The sequence below is a fragment of the Lissotriton helveticus genome, chromosome 1_1 (genome assembly GCF_964261635.1).
Source record: "Lissotriton helveticus chromosome 1_1, aLisHel1.1, whole genome shotgun sequence".
Taxonomy (NCBI): domain Eukaryota; kingdom Metazoa; phylum Chordata; class Amphibia; order Caudata; family Salamandridae; genus Lissotriton; species Lissotriton helveticus.
Window position 1 is genome coordinate 1,409,848,496 of NC_136057.1, and position 19,411 is coordinate 1,409,867,906.

At 52.7% G+C, this 19,411-nt stretch overlaps 1 protein-coding gene across 8 annotated transcripts in view; it reads left to right on the forward strand.

Moving 5' to 3' along the window:
* DOCK6 (dedicator of cytokinesis 6) overlaps positions 1-19,411 on the forward strand; it is a 439,831-nt gene that overhangs the window by 38,083 nt on the left and 382,337 nt on the right. For all 8 annotated transcript variants that reach the window (XM_078684817.1, XM_078684827.1, XM_078684835.1 and 5 more), the window contains exon 2: positions 19,269-19,359. In XM_078684817.1, the coding sequence (XP_078540943.1) occupies positions 19,269-19,359 (91 nt within the window). The remainder of the gene's footprint in view (positions 1-19,268; positions 19,360-19,411) is intronic.

Sequence of the window (19,411 nt, forward strand, 5' to 3'; positions counted from 1 at the left end):
AAGTCGGTCAAGGGCGTCGATCCAAAATCAATCAAGGGCGTCGAGCCTCAAACTGGGGACCCAAACCCGGGAGTCAAGGCCGCCGACCCAAAGTCGTCGGCGCCGAAGGCCGTCGACACGGAAGGAGGACACGCGCACCTAAGAGGGCTGATCCTGTACCTCGGCAGGAGAAGACCAAGACATCGACGCTCGAGTCTTCACACGCTGGTGGACCGAGGACGTCTGTCGGGTCGACGAAACCGTCCGCTTCCTTTACGAAGCAGGTGTCGGACTCACTGCAACGCATCAAGAACAAGGCTTCCGCGGTCGATCCGAAGGATGCTTACACCCCGAAGCAGGCTGCCAAAACGCCAAAGGCTTCGACGCCACTCCTGTTTACGTTGCCGCCGAAGGTGGAACCGAAGGCCTTCGCCTCAAGGTCGGTCGCCAAAGCGCCCGTGCAAGGGTCTGCAGGGTCGAAGCCTTCTCAGCAGCTTGGGAGCTTGAAGCATCGACAACCCTTGATGGAGGAGCAGTCGGAACACTTTATCGACGCCGACACCGGTAAACGTACCCTCTACAAGAGAAAGATCACGGTGACACAGCCGTTGGAGTCCTACACGATTCCTTTGAAGCGCAAGAAGCCTTCTACGGATTCCCCAGTTCTGGTTGAGCCACTTGCTCCACGGACTCCAAGAGTTGCTACACCCTCACCCACTTATTCGGATGTGGAGGCTGGGGAAGGTGTTGACGAGGAGTATAACTTTCCTGCCAACACTCATCCTGAGGATCACCAGGACTCTTGGGCAAATGCAGGGGACCCAGGGGATCCGCAAACTGCCCCGGACACTCAGGTGTACAATGTCAAAACCTCTCCTACTGAGGATTCTGCGGCATTTAATGCTCTAATTGAGAGGGCGGGTAAAAACCACGACGTCCAGCTGCACGCTGACCCTATTGACGTGGACTTCCTCTTTGATACCTTTTCCACGGCAGAAAAGACTGTCAAGACTCTCCCAATGCTGAAAGGGGTTCTGAAACATGCTGCAGACATTTTTAAAGAACCCACACGTGCCAGGGTGATCAACCCTAGAATTGAAAAGAAATATAAGCCGGCACCTGGCGACCCTACCCACATCAAGGGCCAGTTGCCATTGGACTCTCTGGTTGTTTCTAATGCCCGGAAGAGGGCGAATTCTCAAACCACTGGTGATGCTCCTCCCCCTGACAAGGAATCTAAAGTGCTGGAGGCATCAGGGAAGAGGGTGGCGGCTCAAGCAGCCAATATCTGGCGTATCTCAAACACTCAGGCACTCTTGGCCAGATATGACAGGGCGCACTATGACACACTAGAGACCCTGTTACAACATCTACCAGATCAGTATAAAGAGGCAGCGGAGATGCTCATTCAGGAAGGGAAGCTCATCTCCAACGCTTCTATTAAATGTGCACTGGACGTGGCGGACACCGCGGCCAGGGCCATTAACACCAGTGTGATGTTGAGACGTCAGGCATGGCTCAGAATCTCCGGTTTCAAGCCGGCGATACAAACCACCATCCTCAATCAACCGGTAAACCCTGATAGGTTATTTGGTCCTGAGGTGGATACCACCCTGGAAAAGATAAAGAAGGATACCGAGACTGCAAAGTCCATGGGAGCTCTCCAGTCCCAACAGTTTAGGGGCAGTACTTTTCGTCGCTCAGGCAATAGAGGTGTTTCCAGAGGCCAGATGTCCCAGCAAACGCAATATACTAAAGGTGGGGCGCAGTCCTCTTACACCAAGCAGAGTAGAGGCGGCTATCGGGGAAACAGTTCCAAGGGCAGAGGCCGTGGTAATAATAACTCCCGTTCCTCTGCCACCAACAAACAGTGACGCCCTGCCACTGCCCCCCGACCATACCACACCTGTCGGGGGGAGACTCCAGCAGTTCCTGCCAGTCTGGAAATCCATCACCACAGACAGGTGGGTCAGAAAACTTATCCAGTTAGGTTATTGTCTGGAGTTAACAACCACTCCACCCAACATGCCACCAAAACACCGTCCTATGTCCACAGAGCATTTGCACTTATTGCAGCAGGAGGTACTTGTCATGCTGCAAAAAGGGGCAATCGAGCTTGTGCCGGTGGAGGAAGAAGGCACAGGAGTGTATTCCCTGTACTTCTTAATCCCGAAGAAGGACGGGTCCCTCAGACCCATACTGGACCTCAGACCCCTAAACCAGTATATTCTCTCAGAACACTTCCACATGCTGACGCTGCAGCAAGTTCTTCCGTTGCTCAACCAGGGAGACTTCCTCGCAACCTTGGATCTCAAGGATGCATATTTTCACATTCCACTACATCCATCACACCGAAAATACCTCAGATTCACCATTCAGGGTCGGCATTATCAGTTCAAGGTCCTACCTTTCGGGGTGACCACAGCGCCCAGGGTGTTCACGAAATGCCTGGCGACAGTGGCTGCGCATCTCAGGAGGCAGAACGTTCACGTTTACCCTTATCCGGACGACTGGCTTGTCCAAGCAAAGTCGGCCCAGCTGTGCGCCGCCAACATGTCCCACACCATTCACCTTCTTCACGATCTGGGATTCTCACTAAATTATCCCAAGTCGCACCTTCAGCCAGCCCATGTGCGGCAGTATCTGGGCGCGACGATAGATACTCTGGCAGCCACGGCTCAGCCAAATTCTGTGAGGATCGACAGGATTCAGTCGCTCATCCAGAAGTTCAGACCGCAACACTCGCTTCCAGCAGGAGTGTTCATGCAGTTGATAGGCATGATGGCCTCCTGCATCTTCATAGTCCCGCACGCGAGGCTACATATGCGTCCGCTTCAAGAGTGCTTGGCACGTCAGTGGAATCAGGCTCATGGACAGTTAAAAAACCTAGTGTTGGTGACCGGTCGGGCATACAACTCTCTGCATTGGTGGAATCCACACAAACATTTGCAAGGGCCGACCATTCCAGGAGCCTGTGCCACAAATTATCCTGACGACGGACGCATCTCTCCAGGGTTGGGGAGCTCATGTACTCCACTACACGGTGCAGGGACTATGGACAACGCAGCAAAGGAAGATGCACATCAACTACCTAGAACTGATGGCAATCTTCATGGCAATGAAGGCATTCAAAGTACATCTGTGCAACAAAGTTGTGTTGATCCGGACGGACAACATGACAGCCATGTACTACATTCAAAAGCAGGGAGGTACACACTCTCCACAGTTGTCTCATCTGGCTCAGAGCATGTGGAAGTGGGCCATTCAAAGGAACATCTTCCTCAAAGCGGAACACCTCCCGGGCAAGGACAATCAGATGGCGGATCTGCTCAGCAGGTACAGCCACCAAATGCACGAGTGGGGGATACATCCATCAGTACTCCACCCGTACTTCCAGCAGTGGGGTCAACCAGAGATAGACCTGTTTGCCACAAGGGAAAACGCAAAATGCCAAAACTTTCCCGCCAGGTTCCCTCACCCACAGTCGCAGGGCAATGCGATATGGATGAACTGGTCAGGCAGATTTGCGTACGCTTTTCCCCCAGCACCTCTCATACCGCTGGTGGCACGAAAGCTAAAGCAACACTCGATGACACTCATCCTGGTTGCTCCAACGTGGGCACGCCAACCATGGTACACCACGTTTCTAGAACTCTCCGTGGTACCGCATCAAAGGCTGCACCTCACGCCCAGACTTTTGACGCAGAGCCATGGCGACATTCAGCACCCAGACCCGCAACAGCTCAACCTGGCGATCTGGCTCCTGAAGTCTTAGAATTTGGCTACCTTAACTTGCCTCCCGACTGCATGGATATCATACGGGAGGCAAGAAAGCCCACCATCAGAGCTTGCTATGCAGCAAAATGGAAGCGGTTTGTCGTTTACTGTACAGAACACAACATCAACCCGCTAGATGCATCCACTCACAACATCATCTGTTATTTGTTACTTCTTTACAAATGCAATCTGGCATATGCTTCCATTCGGATACACTTATCCGCCATAGCAGCTTATCTCCAAAACAGGCAGCATCTCTCCGTTTTCAGAGTGCCTGCCATTAAAGCCTTCCTAGAAGGACTGAAATGGGTCATCCCTCCCAGGACCCCACCAGCTCCTGTATGGAACCTTAATGTGGTCCTCACCAGGCTGATGGGCCCACCTTTTGAGCCTCTGCATTCATGCGCGGTTCAGTTTTTAACATGGAAAGTGGCTTTTCTAATAGCCATTACGTCTCTGCGACGTGTTAGTGAGCTCCAGGCGCTCACTGTACAAGAGCCATTCATACAAATTCACTCAAACAGGGTGGTGCTGCGCACTAACCCTAAATTTCTTCCTAAGGTGGTTTCACAGTTCCATGTCAATCAGACCATTGAACTGCCCGCGTTCTTTCAAAACCCATAGTCAGTAGCCGAAAGAATGCTCCACACTCTTGACGTCAAACGAGCTTTGATGTACTACATCGATAGGACCAAGGATTTTAGGAAGACACAACCACTCTTTGTTGCCTTTTCGGCCCAGCACAAAGGCAACCCCATTTTTCAAAGCATGTATAGCCAGGTGGATCGTTAAGTGTATTCAAATTTGCTATCACAAGGCTAAGCGCACTTTAACGGTCCCCCCCAGAGCCCATTCCACCCGCAAGTTGGGGGCCTCCATGGCTTTCCTTGGTACTATCCCTTTGGAAGACATTTGTAGAGCAGCCACATGGTCTACACCGCACACATTTACTAAACACTACTGTGTAGATGTGCACTCCAAGCAGCTGTAGGGCAGGCTGTTCTTAGGACACTTTTTCAAACATCTGCAGCTGGCACAGGCGGCCGCCGTTAATTGAGGGACTGCTATATATTCTATGCTATAGATATGAATTCAGCAGCCCACATGCCTCGAACTGAATATGCTACTTACCAGTATGCATCTGTTCTTGGCATGTAGGGCTGCTGACATTCATACCGCCCGCCCTCCTCCCCGGCGCCTGTAGCGGCTGCAGAATTCAAACTTACTCTTAGCATGGTCATCGCTCACACTCTTACACTCCATCTTTGCCACAATGGCTAAAAACAATCTGGGGATGGAGTCGATGCCCATGCGCACTGTAGTCCAGGGGAGGAGCCACCTATCTCGTGATACTTCGAAGACTCTTCCAGGACAACAATGTGCAATCATCCGGACCCAACACTAGGTGGCGATCTATGCTATAGATATGAATGTCAGCAGCCCTACATGCCAAGAACAGATGCATACTGGTAAGTAGCATATTCAATTTGGTAGGTTGCCAGCTTAGAGCTAATATTGTGGTCAAAGTCAGGCATATATCTGGTGTTGAGAATGCGGTAACAGACGCAGTGTCTAGTTTTCAGTGGCAGAGATTCATGCAACTGGCCCCACACGCGGAACATGACGGGACAGCAATACCACAAGAACGGTAGAACTTGGTAAACCTTACCTGAGCATGCTGGTGCCCAGTGCATTAGCACCAAAGACGGCAAGCAAGTACCTTGGTGTTGAACAAGTGTCCAGTAGAGACGTTGGAGGCTTTTATACAGTGGGCCTTTTCCAGGAAAAAGACTAGATCATGGGCTCAAACTCACATCAGCGCTGTTGCTGACCACGCAAAATTAGCGGGCATTAGCGACCCAGCGGGCACATACTATTGTAGGTCAGTCAGGAACTTCCGTACCACAGCACCCAGAGGCATGAGCTGTTGCTCTTTCAAGCGGCATTCTCACTGGCTTTCTTTTGGGTCTACAGAGTCAGTGAATTGATGGCCCTAGCCAGATGCAACCCTGGGCAGCCCTGCTTAAGGAGGAATGACGTGCACATGGAGGACAGTGCCATGACCATATTTCTGCGCAGATCAAAGACAGATCAGGAGGGCAGGGGCATGCACACACGCCTGCATTGCCTCACGGACAGTGATTGCTGCCCAATATGCTGCATGCGCAATTGCCTAAAGACCCCTGCCTAGGGCGAGCATCCCCTGTTTTTCCGTAAGGACGTTTCGTACCTTTCAATTTAATGCATTCCTTAGAATGGCCATTATGCCACTGGGCTACCACTGGAAGACTTTGTACCACACTCCTTTCGCAAAGGTGCCACCACCATGGCTGTACGCCTAAAGCATCAAGCAGATACACTGGTGGTCATCTGGGGCCATTTTGGGATATATCCGACCTACTTAATGTAAGTTTTTCCAACACAACAGATTCTCCTGGTCAGGTACGGAAGGTATGGATCCTAGGACATTTTTTGTCGCCAGGGCTAAGCAGTGGCTGGTGGTGCTAAGGCCGGGTGAAGGATTGGGGCTGCGCTACACTAAGGTCTCATGGATGGGCAGTCGGGAATGTGGTGGGTTGCCTGGCTGCCATCTGTGCGAGATGTAACAAAGTGCGGAGGGCAACCTGATTCAGTGGTGTGCACCTGGGGGGGAATGACTTCACTGACATGAGACGCATGGGTTTAACTGGGGCCATGCCAGCTGGCTGACAGCTGTGGCCCGGCGCATAAGCCCGGCAGACCTAGTATGGTCCAAGATTGTACCCCAAGTCGCTTGGAGGGGGCTTTGGATAACTCTGCGGTAAATAGGCCTAGAAAGAAACTAAACATTACTATGTCCAGAGTGTGCACGGCTAATGGGCGGGGTTTCGTGAGGCATGGCCTCATTAACCTTAACACAAGAGGATACTACGAGCAGGGCGGGGTGCACATGTCGGAGGGGGGTATGGATCGGTTCCTCCTCAACATTGGGGGGGGGGGCTCTAGAGTTATTAGGATTCAGCAGAGGCAGGAAGCGAGCAGGTGGGGGGGACTGCCTGAGGTCGTGAAACCACAGGCAACATGGCTGGGACAGCACAAAGGGATCGCAGAAGGAGCACAATAGCCAAAGGTGGAACCGCTCAAGCATGTGCCCTTGTAATGCCTTACAAAAGGCGCACGGGGAGCAGGCTATTGGGCAGCATGGGGTCAGCAGAGGGTGGACAGGGCACTTGCAGTCCGGGGCAGGCATGAGGGCCGCCCGCAACACTTGGGCAGGCAGAAGGGCCGCCCGCAACACTTGGGCAGGCAGAAGGGCCGCCCGCAACACTTGGGCAGGCAGAAGGGCCGCCCACAACACTTGGGCAGGCAGAAGGGCCGCCCACAACACTTGGGCAGGCAGAAGGGCCGCCCACAACACTTGGGCAGGCACAAGGGCCGCCCACAACACTTGGGCAGGCACAAGGGCCGCCCACAACACTTGGGCAGGCACAAGGGCCGCCCACAACACTTGGGCAGGCACAAGGGCCGCCCACAACACTTGGGCAGGCACAAGGGCCGCCCACAACACTTGGGCCGGCACAAGGGCCGCCCACAACACTTGGGCCGGCACAAGGGCCGCCCACAACACTTGGGCCGGCACAAGGGCCGCCCACAACACTTGGGCCGGCACAAGGGCCGCCCACAACACTTGGGCCGGCACAAGGGCCGCCCACAACACTTGGGAAGAACAAGGGCCGCCCACAATACCTGGGCAGGCACAAAGGCCGCCCACATCACCTGGGCATGCACAAGGGCCGCCCACATTACTTGGGCAGGCACAAGGGCTGCCCACATCACCTGGGCAGGCACAAGGGCCGCCCACAACACTTGGGCAGGCACAAGGGCCGTCCACAACACTTGGGCAGGCACAAGGGCCGCCCACAACACTTGGGCAGGCACAAGGGCCGCCCACAACACTTGGGCAGGCACAAGGGCCGCCCACATCACCTGGGCAGGCACAAGGGCCGCCCACAACACTTGGGCAGGCACGAGGGCCGCCCACATCACCTGGGCAGGCACAAGGGCCGCCCACATCACCTGGGCAGGCACAAGGGCCGCCCACAACACTTGGGCAGGCACAAGGGCCGCCCACAACACTTGGGCAGGCACAAGGGCCGCCCACATCACCTGGGCAGGCACAAGGGCCGCCTACATCACCTGGGCAGGCACAAGGGCCGCCCACATCACCTGGGCAGGCACAAGGGCCGCCCACAACACTTGGGCAGGCACAAGGGCCGCCCACGACACTTGGGCAGGCACAAGGGCCGCCCACAACACTTGGGCAGGCAGAAGGGCCGCCCACAACACTTGGGCAGGCAGAAGGGCCGCCCACAACACTTGGGCAGGCAGAAGGGCCGCCCACAACACTTGGGCAGGCAGAAGGGCCGCCCACAACACTTGGCCAGGCAGAAGGGCCGCCCACAACACTTGGGCAGGCAGAAGGGCCGCCCACAACACTTGGGCAGGCAGAAGGGCCGCCCACAACACTTGGGCAGGCAGAAGGGCCGCCCACAACACTTGGGCAGGCAGAAGGGCCGCCCACAACACTTGGGCAGGCAGAAGGGCCGCCCACAACACTTGGGCAGGCAGAAGGGCCGCCCACAACACTTGGCAGCATGGTGTAGCCTAGAAGCCGCAGGAGAGGAGCTAGACTCTGGCTGGGAAAGGGCTTTAGCTCAGGGCGCTGTCACAAGATGCTGTTATCTAGTAAGGACTACTGGTTTTGAGCTACAGACAATGTGGGGGTAATTAAGACGTTATGCATGTTTTTAAAATAATGATCTGTATGTTTTGCATATCAAAATGTGAATAAAGAGGAACTGTGGCCGTTCTGCACAATTCAAGGCTTGTTTCCATCTGTGCGAGGAAAATGGACGTTGGGATGCAGGTATGGGCCGGGAAGGCCGAGGGCACTCGCCCTCCTGGGAGGGGTTAGACATGGGAATTAAATGGGGTTTTGTAGAGAACTTTAGAGTAACCTTTGCAGACCCACTGTAACGCATGTCATACAGTCGCCCAGCTGGCTGTAATATGTGGTAAATGTGAGAAGTTGGCCTGATGTGCAGTGCTCACTATTCTAGTGATCACTATATATCAGTCCAAACAACCCTTATTGATGATTGGTTGTAAGTCAACCTTATAGACCAGCTATCCTAGTAGCATGGATACGAGCAGTCTAAGGCTAAGACTCTAGAGGGCGTGTTAAGCCAGCTGTTTTACCATCACATTACCCCTTGAACACCTAGTGAAAGGACACCACACAAGTGTTATGAAAATAAACAATGTATTTATTAGAATCACAACAACCCTGTACTCTTTATGAGGACAGGGTGCTAAGCACACAACAAAACTCTTATGAAAATACTTAAGTTAGCACGTTATACACAAATGCCCGAGGGGCACGAAAAACCATATACTCTAAAAGTGGAATGCGAATTACTAGCAGGTAAGTAACAGTACTAATAGGCTTTGGAATCGCTAGGACTTGACTAGGGAATCGTTTGATTACTTCTAGGAGACCTAGGGGACTCGGGTGCAGAGTGTGCACTCTCACGCGGGATGCGGGACAAAGTCTATGGAAGCTAGTAAAGGCAAAGTTAGTGTTCACGGGCAAACCCGACCTGGTAGGGAGAAAACGACAGTGGATCCTGACCCTAGGATAGTGAGGCTATGCTGGGACACCGAAGTGCCGAAGTTACCTAGCCCAGGGGCTGCAGCTGCATAGGTCTGAAAAGACGTCGGGGATCTCGTTGCCGGACCAGGAGCCTGGAAGGAAGAAGTTGCTGGCAGGCGACCAGTGAAGGAAAGTTCGATGGATCCAAGCCTGGATCAAGGAAGAAGGAAACCTGAAAGCAGAGGGGACCAAGTTCTTGAATCACTAGTCAGTGATTAAGTGGGCACCAGGATGGCACCGGGCGAAGTCACCGCAGTCAGGTGAGTGGGCGCTGCTGGGCTCTGCAGTCTCTCGGACCAGGAGGCGTTGTCGGCGACCAGGATGGAGGTGCGAGCTGTCCCACGAAGGTTCTTGCTGTCGACGTCGCTGGACCCAGGAGTGGGCAACAAGTCTTGGCAAATGCAAGGCCCACGCGGTGGACCTAAAATGGCGTCTTGGGCGGACCAGGAGGGTCCAGGGTACTTCTCCGATGGAGGGAAGCAAGGGCCAGTCTGGAGCAACCAGACCAGCAGCAGTGTTGTCGTCGGGCGTCGTTCAGAAGGCCACAAGCCAGCGGGCTAGTAGCCAAACAACGCGGTGAGCAGCAAAAAGCAGAAGGGCCCCACGCCGATCGTGGAGATGCTGGGGGGCTGCTCTTCGGTGCTGGAGCTGCTCAGGGTGGGGGCTTCTCGGACCCCAAAGCACTCACCAGGAAATTACTCGGTGGGCTTGCTGTGCAGAAGTCGTGCAGTCTTGGCGATGGCCGGTCCCTCGAGGTCTCGTCGCACCCACGGTTCTCAGCTGTGCTGTAGAGGTGGGTAGAGGTCAGAGGTGCCAGGGAAGCCGGGTCTCGTTGAGCTGGGCAGTCGGATTCCGGAGGAAGGACGTGCAGCAGACCGCAGTGTTCTTGGATGGTGCCTGCGGATGCAGGGTGACTACTCCTTAGCCACAAGGGAGAATCTTGAGGAAGAAATCGTGAAGTCCTTTCGTGGAAAGTGGTATCTTGATTCCAAAGATGATCTGTTTTGGAAGGGGGCCAGTCTCTACCTTTATCTGGGAAAAGGGGGCTGGCACGCGACTAAGCCCTGCCCTATGGGTGGGACCAGGAGGGGGGTGGTTACACCCACTTCCTTGGCGGGCTTTCCCCAGGCCAGGGGCTGGAGTGCCCCTGGAACTGGTTTCAGCCGGCCTATGCACAGTGAGCACCGGGGTGCCACTTGCAGTCACCTTCCTCTAAAGCCCTGCCTACCTGGAATACACAAAACCCTGTCTGGGACGGTGCTGGCACCGCCCCTGGCAGGAAACCCTTTGTCCTTATCTCCTGCTCTGGGAGGACTCCCAGCAGCAGGAGGGCAGACTTGTGTCTCGGTGGCAGCATCCATTTTGTGGATGCTAAGGCTCTGTCTGACTTTTAACCGGGTTTTAGGTTACATGCATGTCGTGTCCCTCTAGACGGGTGGAATGCTAACCCCGTCGCCAGAATTGGCGAGGGGTTAGTATTCCAATTCGTATGACACCTTACTCGACATGTTTTGATAAAGCGATACCAGAGTTGGCATTTAACCGCGAGGATTATAATGCACTTAAGAGTATATGGTATGCGATATCATGGAAACGGCTAAGGGATAGATCCCGAAAGCCGCAGACAGGCTCAGCTCATGCCAGAGCACCATCTCACACGATTCCAAGCACTCTGCCTTCAGGATTGTTAAGGCCTGCCATAGGAGTGACTGATAGGAGATCTGTGTGTCCATTTTAGGGTTAGATATAGGTATACTATATCTAAAGCAAAGGGTGATTACACCACCTTGCCCCAGCTGTCGTGCAGCCAGTTGTGTCAGATTTGGATGGCCAGCCAGGGGTGGCATAATACATGCTGCAGCCCCTGGTAGGCCCTGGGTACACCTATGCCCTGGGTACCTAAGGTACACTGTACAGGGACTGATAAGGTGACTCAGTATCCAATTAGATATGTACCTAGGGTACATGGAATCCATTTTACAGAGAGAGCAGTAGGCCTGAGGTCCTGAATAGCAGGGCCTCAGGTCAACTAAGTCAGAAAACCAGCAAAACACCAGGCAAAAAGTTGGGGGCAACCATAGTCAGGGATCTACCTTCCTACATAACCCCCCCCCCCCCAAACGAAAGGAGATAAGGCTAGCCTTGCCAGGTAAGCCTATATTGCCTGAGTGGCCATATAAGGAAGTACCAGCACTGGCATGGTTACCCCCTATCTCATGGTCCACTAAGCAATCCCTCACCCTGAGGGTGTCTGAGGGTCTCCACCATAGGGAATCTCTACCTGTGGTGTGTTTTGTCAAAGAAAAAGGCTGGTGCTGAGATGGAGTACTGAAGTGAGGCTCCACTAATTTTGGGCTCAGCTTCATCCAATCATCATCCACCAAAGAGGCCTTTCTTTCCAAGACTGAGTTGTTTTGGGCTCTCAGGGTCAACCTCTGGCTACCTACAGCTGGAGGTTGGGGTCCCTCTGTTTGGCTTACTGGAGGGACAGGTCAGGTCTGGGGCCCTCAGGTCCCAAGTTTGGCTGTGCCCAGCAGTGTCCATCTGGGGGAGGTCCCTAACTAATTTTAAGGGGGATCCCTCAGGAGTTGGTTTTATTTTCACTTGGCTAGGTCTACTAGCTTCAGTGCCCTTAATCTGCTGATTGGGGAATTCTTTTGGACAGGGGGCCCTTTGGGGTCCAACACTGGCCTCCCTGACCTCTACAGCCCTGGGCTGACTGAGGCAGGGTAGAGAGGGGCAGGTTACCTGCTCCAGACTGGGTCCCACCTTGGAAGGGTCCACTGACATCAGGGGTTCTGCCAGGCTAGGCCTGACTACCTCTGTGGCAGTTTCTTCACAAGGGGTCAGATCAGTTCCCTGAGGAGGCTGATCCTTTCCTAAAGTCTGGTGGGGGGGAGATTTCTCTTCCTCCTCAATACTCTCTGTCTGAGTGGAGTGATCCATAGTTTCAGGCTTCACAACACTGTCATCTGTCTGAGTTTGAGCTGTGGCCATCACAACTCTCCCAACCTTTTCAGGAGGGGGCTCAGTTTGGGTGTGGGCTGTGACCATCACAGCCTTGACAACCTGTTCTGGGAAGGAAGTTGTCTGAGATTGGGTTGTGACTGGCACAACCCTCCTGACCTGTTCAGGGAGGATATCTTGGACTGGGGCTGTGGCTACCACTGCCCCACTAACCTTACCATGGATGTTTACCATTCTAGAATGGGTTTCTTGCTCTACTTCAGCCCAGGCTGAGAGCTCTAAATCATTCCCCAGTAGGCAATCTACAGGCAAGTTTGGTGACACTGCCACTCTCTTGTGGCCAGTGACACCTCCCCAGCTGAGATTGACCACTGCCATGGGATGATCTCTCTGTACTCCATCAATATTGGTCACCTGGTATGTGGCACCAGGTAAAAGTTGCCTTGAGGGGACTAGACTCTCAGTCACCATAGTGATGCTAGCCCCTGTATCTCTATAGGCCTCAACTTTTATACCATTGATGAGGGGCTCCTGTCTGTACTTGCCCAAAGTGTTGGGACAAGTTGTGAAGTTGGCAAACCCCATGCCAGTCTCACAGACAAGAGTATCTAAGTTTGGGGACCTGGTTAGGCCAGAGTCCCCAGGAACTCCCAAAGTAAATGCACCCAAATTCTTGGGGGCACTCCCACCACCTGGGGGATTACTACTAGTAGTAACAGGAGGCTTGGGAATGTTACTTGGGGGTATGTTCTCCTTATTGTTATTCTTTGGGCAACTGTTGTCAGTTTTCAAATGACCCACCTGTTTACAGGGATAACAATAAGGTTTCTTCTGGTTATTAGAAGGATTCTGGGACCCACCCCCCTCAGAGGATTTTTGGGGCCCTGATGTGGTTTGATCTGGAGATTTATTCCCACCCTTCTCTTGAGGCTTGGTTGATTCCTTTTTCTGGTCACCCCCTTGGTTCTTGGGCCTAATCCTGGTTCTGACCCATTTGTCTGCCCTCTTACCCAATTCTTGTGGAGAGGTCAGATCAGAGTCTACCAGGTGCTGGTGTAATAACTGGTTCTGACAATTATTTAAGACTTGCTCTCTCATAATAAGATTATACAATCCTGTGAAGTCAGTAACCTTGCTACCCAGTAGCCAGCCTTCCAAAGCCTTAGTGGCACAATCAACAAAGTCTGACCAGTCCTGAGACTGAGTTTTCTGGGTGTCTCTGAACAGCAACCTGTACTGCTCAGTGGTTAAGCCAAACCCATCAACCAGTGCATTTTTCAGGACCTGGTAATTGTTAGCATCCTCAACTCTAGTAGTGAGGAGCTTATCTCTACCTTTGCCATCAAAGGAGAGCCACAGTATAGCTGCCCACTGACTCTGGGGAATGCACTGCACAGTGCAGGCCCTCTCCAGAGCAGCCATCCATTTCTGGATGTCATCCCCTTGTTTAAAGGGGGGCACTATTTTTGTCAGGTGTTTAGTATCTAAACCCTTCTCTCTATCTCTTGGGAGATTGCTGCCACCAGTGGGAACTATCCCACTCATCTGCTGCTCTCTAGCAAAGGCAAGCTTCTCTTTGGCCAGGGCAAGTTCTTCCCTTTCAATCCTCAGTTTGGCTTGTCTCATCCTTGCTTCATGCTCTCTTCTCTGAGGGGAAGTCCATCTCCACTGGGGAGAGCTCCTTCTCCTCTGGGAAGAGGCATTAGAGTGCAGAGACCTATTGGAGTCCCTAGAAAGAGATCTATCTCTCCTAACTCCAAGGTTAGGCCCACTTCGGGTCAGTACTGGGGGTCCCCCAGATCCTAGCCCAAGTAAGTCTAAGTTGGCCCTGGTTAGCCTTCTGACTACCTCAAGACCTTTGTCTACCTCATCCCCAGAGAGTTCCTCTTGATCCTCCTCCTCAACTGCATTAGCAATGTTGGGGAGATCTGGATCCTCAGAGGTTCCCTCTAAGGCTGGCATGTTCTCATGTAACTGAGAAAGCTTTCTGGCATCATATGTCTCTAAGAGACCTATCAGAAAGGGAATGGTGGGGTTAGACCCCTGCTTCAGTTTCCTGGAGACACAGATCTGTCTCATCTCCTGGAAACTGAGAGCTGCATATCTTGAAGTGACCTGTGGAGGGTCAACACTGACCAGGGGAGTCTCAGTAGATTCTCCCTGGGTAGACATGCTTTTCTAGTGAGGTGTAAGTGGTGCACTTACCTACACTATGTGTTTGCCTACTGATCCCTTGCTAGAGTTGTAGTTTAGGGTGTGCTAGGCCCTAGGAGCTACAACACCTGGTTCAGTAGAACTCAGAGTATTCTAAGTTAAGTTATATGTACCTTTAGTACTTATGTGATCTTTCACAAGATATTCTTAGGGCATGTGTGGTAAAACAACAGCAAGCTCAAATCCCAACCGCTGCTCACCAATGTGAGAAGTTGGCCTGATGTGCAGTGCTCACTATTCTAGTGATCACTATATATCAGTCCAAACAACCCTTATTGATGATTGGTTGTAAGTCAACCTTATAGACCAGCTATCCTAGTAGCATGGATACGAGCAGTCTAAGGCTAAGACTCTAGAGGGCGTGTTAAGCCAGCTGTTTTACCATCACATTACCCCTTGAACACCCAGTGAAAGGACACCACACAAGTGTTATGAAAATAAACAATGTATTTATTAGAATCACAACAACCCTGTACTCTTTATGAGGACAGGGTGCTAAGCACACAACAAAACTCTTATGAAAATACTTAAGTTAGCACGTTATACACAAATGCCCGAGGGGCACGAAAAACCATATACTCTAAAAGTGGAATGCGAATTACTAGCAGGTAAGTAACAGTACTAATAGGCTTTGGAATCGCTAGGACTTGACTAGGGAATCGTTTGATTACTTCTAGGAGACCTAGGGGACTCGGGTGCAGAGTGTGCACTCTCACGCGGGATGCGGGACAAAGTCTATGGAAGCTAGTAAAGGCAAAGTTAGTGTTCACGGGCGAACCCGACCTGGTAGGGAGAAAACGACAGTGGATCCTGACCCTAGGATAGTGAGGCTATGCTGGGACACCGAAGTGCCGAAGTTACCTAGCCCAGGGGCTGCAGCTGCATAGGTCTGAAAAGACGTCGGGGATCTCGTTGCCGGACCAGGAGCCTGGAAGGAAGAAGTTGCTGGCAGGCGACCAGTGAAGGAAAGTTCGATGGATCCAAGCCTGGATCAAGGAAGAAGGAAACCTGAAAGCAGAGGGGACCAAGTTCTTGAATCACTAGTCAGTGATTAAGTGGGCACCAGGATGGCACCGGGCGAAGTCACCGCAGTCAGGTGAGTGGGCGCTGCTGGGCTCTGCAGTCTCTCGGACCAGGAGGCGTTGTCGGTGACCAGGATGGAGGTGCGAGCTGTCCCACGAAGGTTCTTGCTGTCGACGTCGCTGGACCCAGGAGTGGGCAACAAGTCTTGGCAAATGCAAGGCCCACGCGGTGGACCTAAAATGGCGTCTTGGGCGGACCAGGAGGGTCCAGGGTACTTCTCCGATGGAGGGAAGCAAGGGCCAGTCTGGAGCAACCAGACCAGCAGCAGTGATGTCGTCGGGCGTCGTTCAGAAGGCCACAAGCCAGCGGGCTAGTAGCCAAACAACGCGGTGAGCAGCAAAAAGCAGAAGGGCCCCACGCCGATCGTGGAGATGCTGGGGGGCTGCTCTTCGGTGCTGGAGCTGCTCAGGGTGGGGGCTTCTCGGACCCCAAAGCACTCACCAGGAAATTACTCGGTGGGCTTGCTGTGCAGAAGTCGTGCAGTCTTGGCGATGGCCGGTCCCTCGAGGTCTCGTCGCACCCACGGTTCTCAGCTGTGCTGTAGAGGTGGGTAGAGGTCAGAGGTGCCAGGGAAGCCGGGTCTCATTGAGCTGGGCAGTCGGATTCCGGAGGAAGGACGTGCAGCAGACCGCAGTGTTCTTGGATGGTGCCTGCGGATGCAGGGTGACTACTCCTTAGCCACAAGGGAGAATCTTGAGGAAGAAATCGTGAAGTCCTTTCGTGGAAAGTGGTATCTTGATTCCAAAGATGATCTGTTTTGGAAGGGGGCCAGTCTCTACCTTTATCTGGGAAAAGGGGGCTGGCACGCGACTAAGCCCTGCCCTATGGGTGGGACCAGGAGGGGGGTGGTTACACCCACTTCCTTGGCGGGCTTTCCCCAGGCCAGGGGCTGGAGTGCCCCTGGAACTGGTTTCAGCCGGCCTATGCACAGTGAGCACCGGGGTGCCACTTGCAGTCACCTTCCTCTAAAGCCCTGCCTACCTGGAATACACAAAACCCTGTCTGGGACGGTGCTGGCACCGCCCCTGGCAGGAAACCCTTTGTCCTTATCTCCTGCTCTGGGAGGACTCCCAGCAGCAGGAGGGCAGACTTGTGTCTCGGTGGCAGCATCCATTTTGTGGATGCTAAGGCTCTGTCTGACTTTTAACCGGGTTTTAGGTTACATGCATGTCGTGTCCCTCTAGAAGGGTGGAATGCTAACCCCGTCGCCAGAATTGGCGAGGGGTTAGTATTCCAATTCGTATGACACCTTACTCGACATGTTTTGATAAAGCGATACCAGAGTTGGCATTTAACCGCGAGGATTATAATGCACTTAAGAGTATATGGTATGCGATATCATGGAAACGGCTAAGGGATAGATCCCGAAAGCCGCAGACAGGCTCAGCTCATGCCAGAGCACCATCTCACACGATTCCAAGCACTCTGCCTTCAGGATTGTTAAGGCCTGCCATAGGAGTGACTGATAGGAGATCTGTGTGTCCATTTTAGGGTTAGATATAGGTATACTATATCTAAAGCAAAGGGTGATTACACCACCTTGCCCCAGCTGTCGTGCAGCCAGTTGTGTCAGATTTGGATGGCCAGCCAGGGGTGGCATAATACATGCTGCAGCCCCTGGTAGGCCCTGGGTACACCTATGCCCTGGGTACCTAAGGTACACTGTACAGGACTGATAAGGTGACTCAGTATCCAATTAGATATGTACCTAGGGTACATGGAATCCATTTTACAGAGAGAGCAGTAGGCCTGAGGTCCTGAATAGCAGGGCCTCAGGTCAACTAAGTCAGAAAACCAGCAAAACACCAGGCAAAAAGTTGGGGGCAACCATAGTCAGGGATCTACCTTCCTACAGTAAAGTATTCTAATTAGTATGTTACTTTAAGGAATGTATAGGAATGTTGTAGATACCAATGTTCCTTATTGAGAATTCACTGTTGTATTCCAATGGAAACCTTGTTCCTTAATTATTTGGATGAGGACTTGTTACACTGGCGAGCTCGTGTTCCACGTTACAGAGCTTGGAGCAAAACATGGCAAAGAAACGTGTGTGAGGGAGTTCAGTATGTGCAGACCCGAAGCAAAATCCCGTGTGTCCTGTCGGTTTTCCCCTTTCCTCACCCCCACCCTCTCCTCCCGCCACGGCTTCCCCTGATCTCCCACGAACATGGAGCAGCTGTGCGCTGGGACATACTTGGTTGTGGATGTTTTTTGTGAGCCAGGAAATACATAGCAGCTGAAGAGACATCTGTCTGGAGGCAAGAGAGGGGGAGAGAAAGGACCTGGCGCTCCGAAGCCAGCTCGGGGTGCAAGACCCCCAGCCTTGCTGACTGGATTCTGGTCCCCGGACTGACCGGGCACATAGGGTCAGCCAGGCTGCACCCTGAACGCAGCGCTGTACTTCAGAAAGGACCCTGTCTCTAGGCGCTATGTTTCATTGTACTATTCTGAACTAGGTTTGGGCCACCAGACTGTGCCGTGTCTTGAGCCGCTTGTGGTCTTGGAGTTAACCCCCGGAGTTGCCAAGGTTAGAGGCCCAGGCTCCACCCTGACTGACTCTCGCAGGCCTTACACGGCCTCCTGTTGGTAGCATCACGACATACCAGGGCTGGTATATAGTGAAATGAGAACCCGGATACATTCTATTTAATTTCAAACACTGATAAACGCAAGATGAAAATGTTGCAAGGATATAAAACGTTATAAATAAATATGAACGCATGCGCTTTGAGATGCTATGAGCAGCAGACTGTATGTTTGAACTCGCACGCAGGACGCGTGACCCCCAACGTTCAGTAGCAGCCCGGGTTGTCTATCCGCATGTGCGCGCAGTTTCAAGCTCCCACCAGCAGCCTCTATTTCCTGCATGCAGCGTTACAGGCTTCCAGCAACTGCCTGTGCATTCATCATGCAGTCACACACCCTGACGTCGCTCCAGCAGCTGCCCGTTTCCTGCTTGAATGGATGCACCGAGGTCACAGGGCTCCCAGCAGCTTCCCGTGTTACACCCGGGACATGCACGCAATTGCCAGCTTGTTTGTTCCTGCGAGCATACAACTTGACCAGCCATAGGTGGTTTTACTCAGGCATGCACTGTGACACCATGATTCACAGCCATGCACCACAGAAGGCTACCAGCTCCTTCCCATGGTGCACCACGACATTCTCGCTGCATATACCATTATTGCCTATGCTTACACTGTGACTCGTCTTCACCTGCTTGTATTCGGGCCTGTGTATGTCAAAAAGGGGTTTGAACTCCTTGCCAGGACATTTGCCTTGCAGGATTGTTCTGTACACGTAGGACAGAGAGCTCTCCTGTGCTCTTCTGTTGCACCGGGTGTTGTGAACCCTTCAAGTGGTGCTCTAACTATTTTGATAAGAGAGGGGTATTTAGGAGGACTTAAGGCATGCTAAGCATGGTGATCAAGTTTGATGGTCATTTGCGTGCTGAGCGTAGCCTGTTTGACTTTTGAGTCCTTTAAAAAAATTTTTTTTTTTTTTTTAGACCTGATCCGCTTGTTGACTGATCTCTTACTTTTTCTTCCTCCGTCAGGACTGTGGCAGCTGAAGTCCGGAAGCAGGTGTCACGGGAATATGGCGGATCCCCACAGCTGTCCAAGAAGCGCAGCGGCTCCCAGTCCACGGTGAGTGACTCTTTCCCAATGCCCATCCTGGTATGTTCATATTCCACCAAGA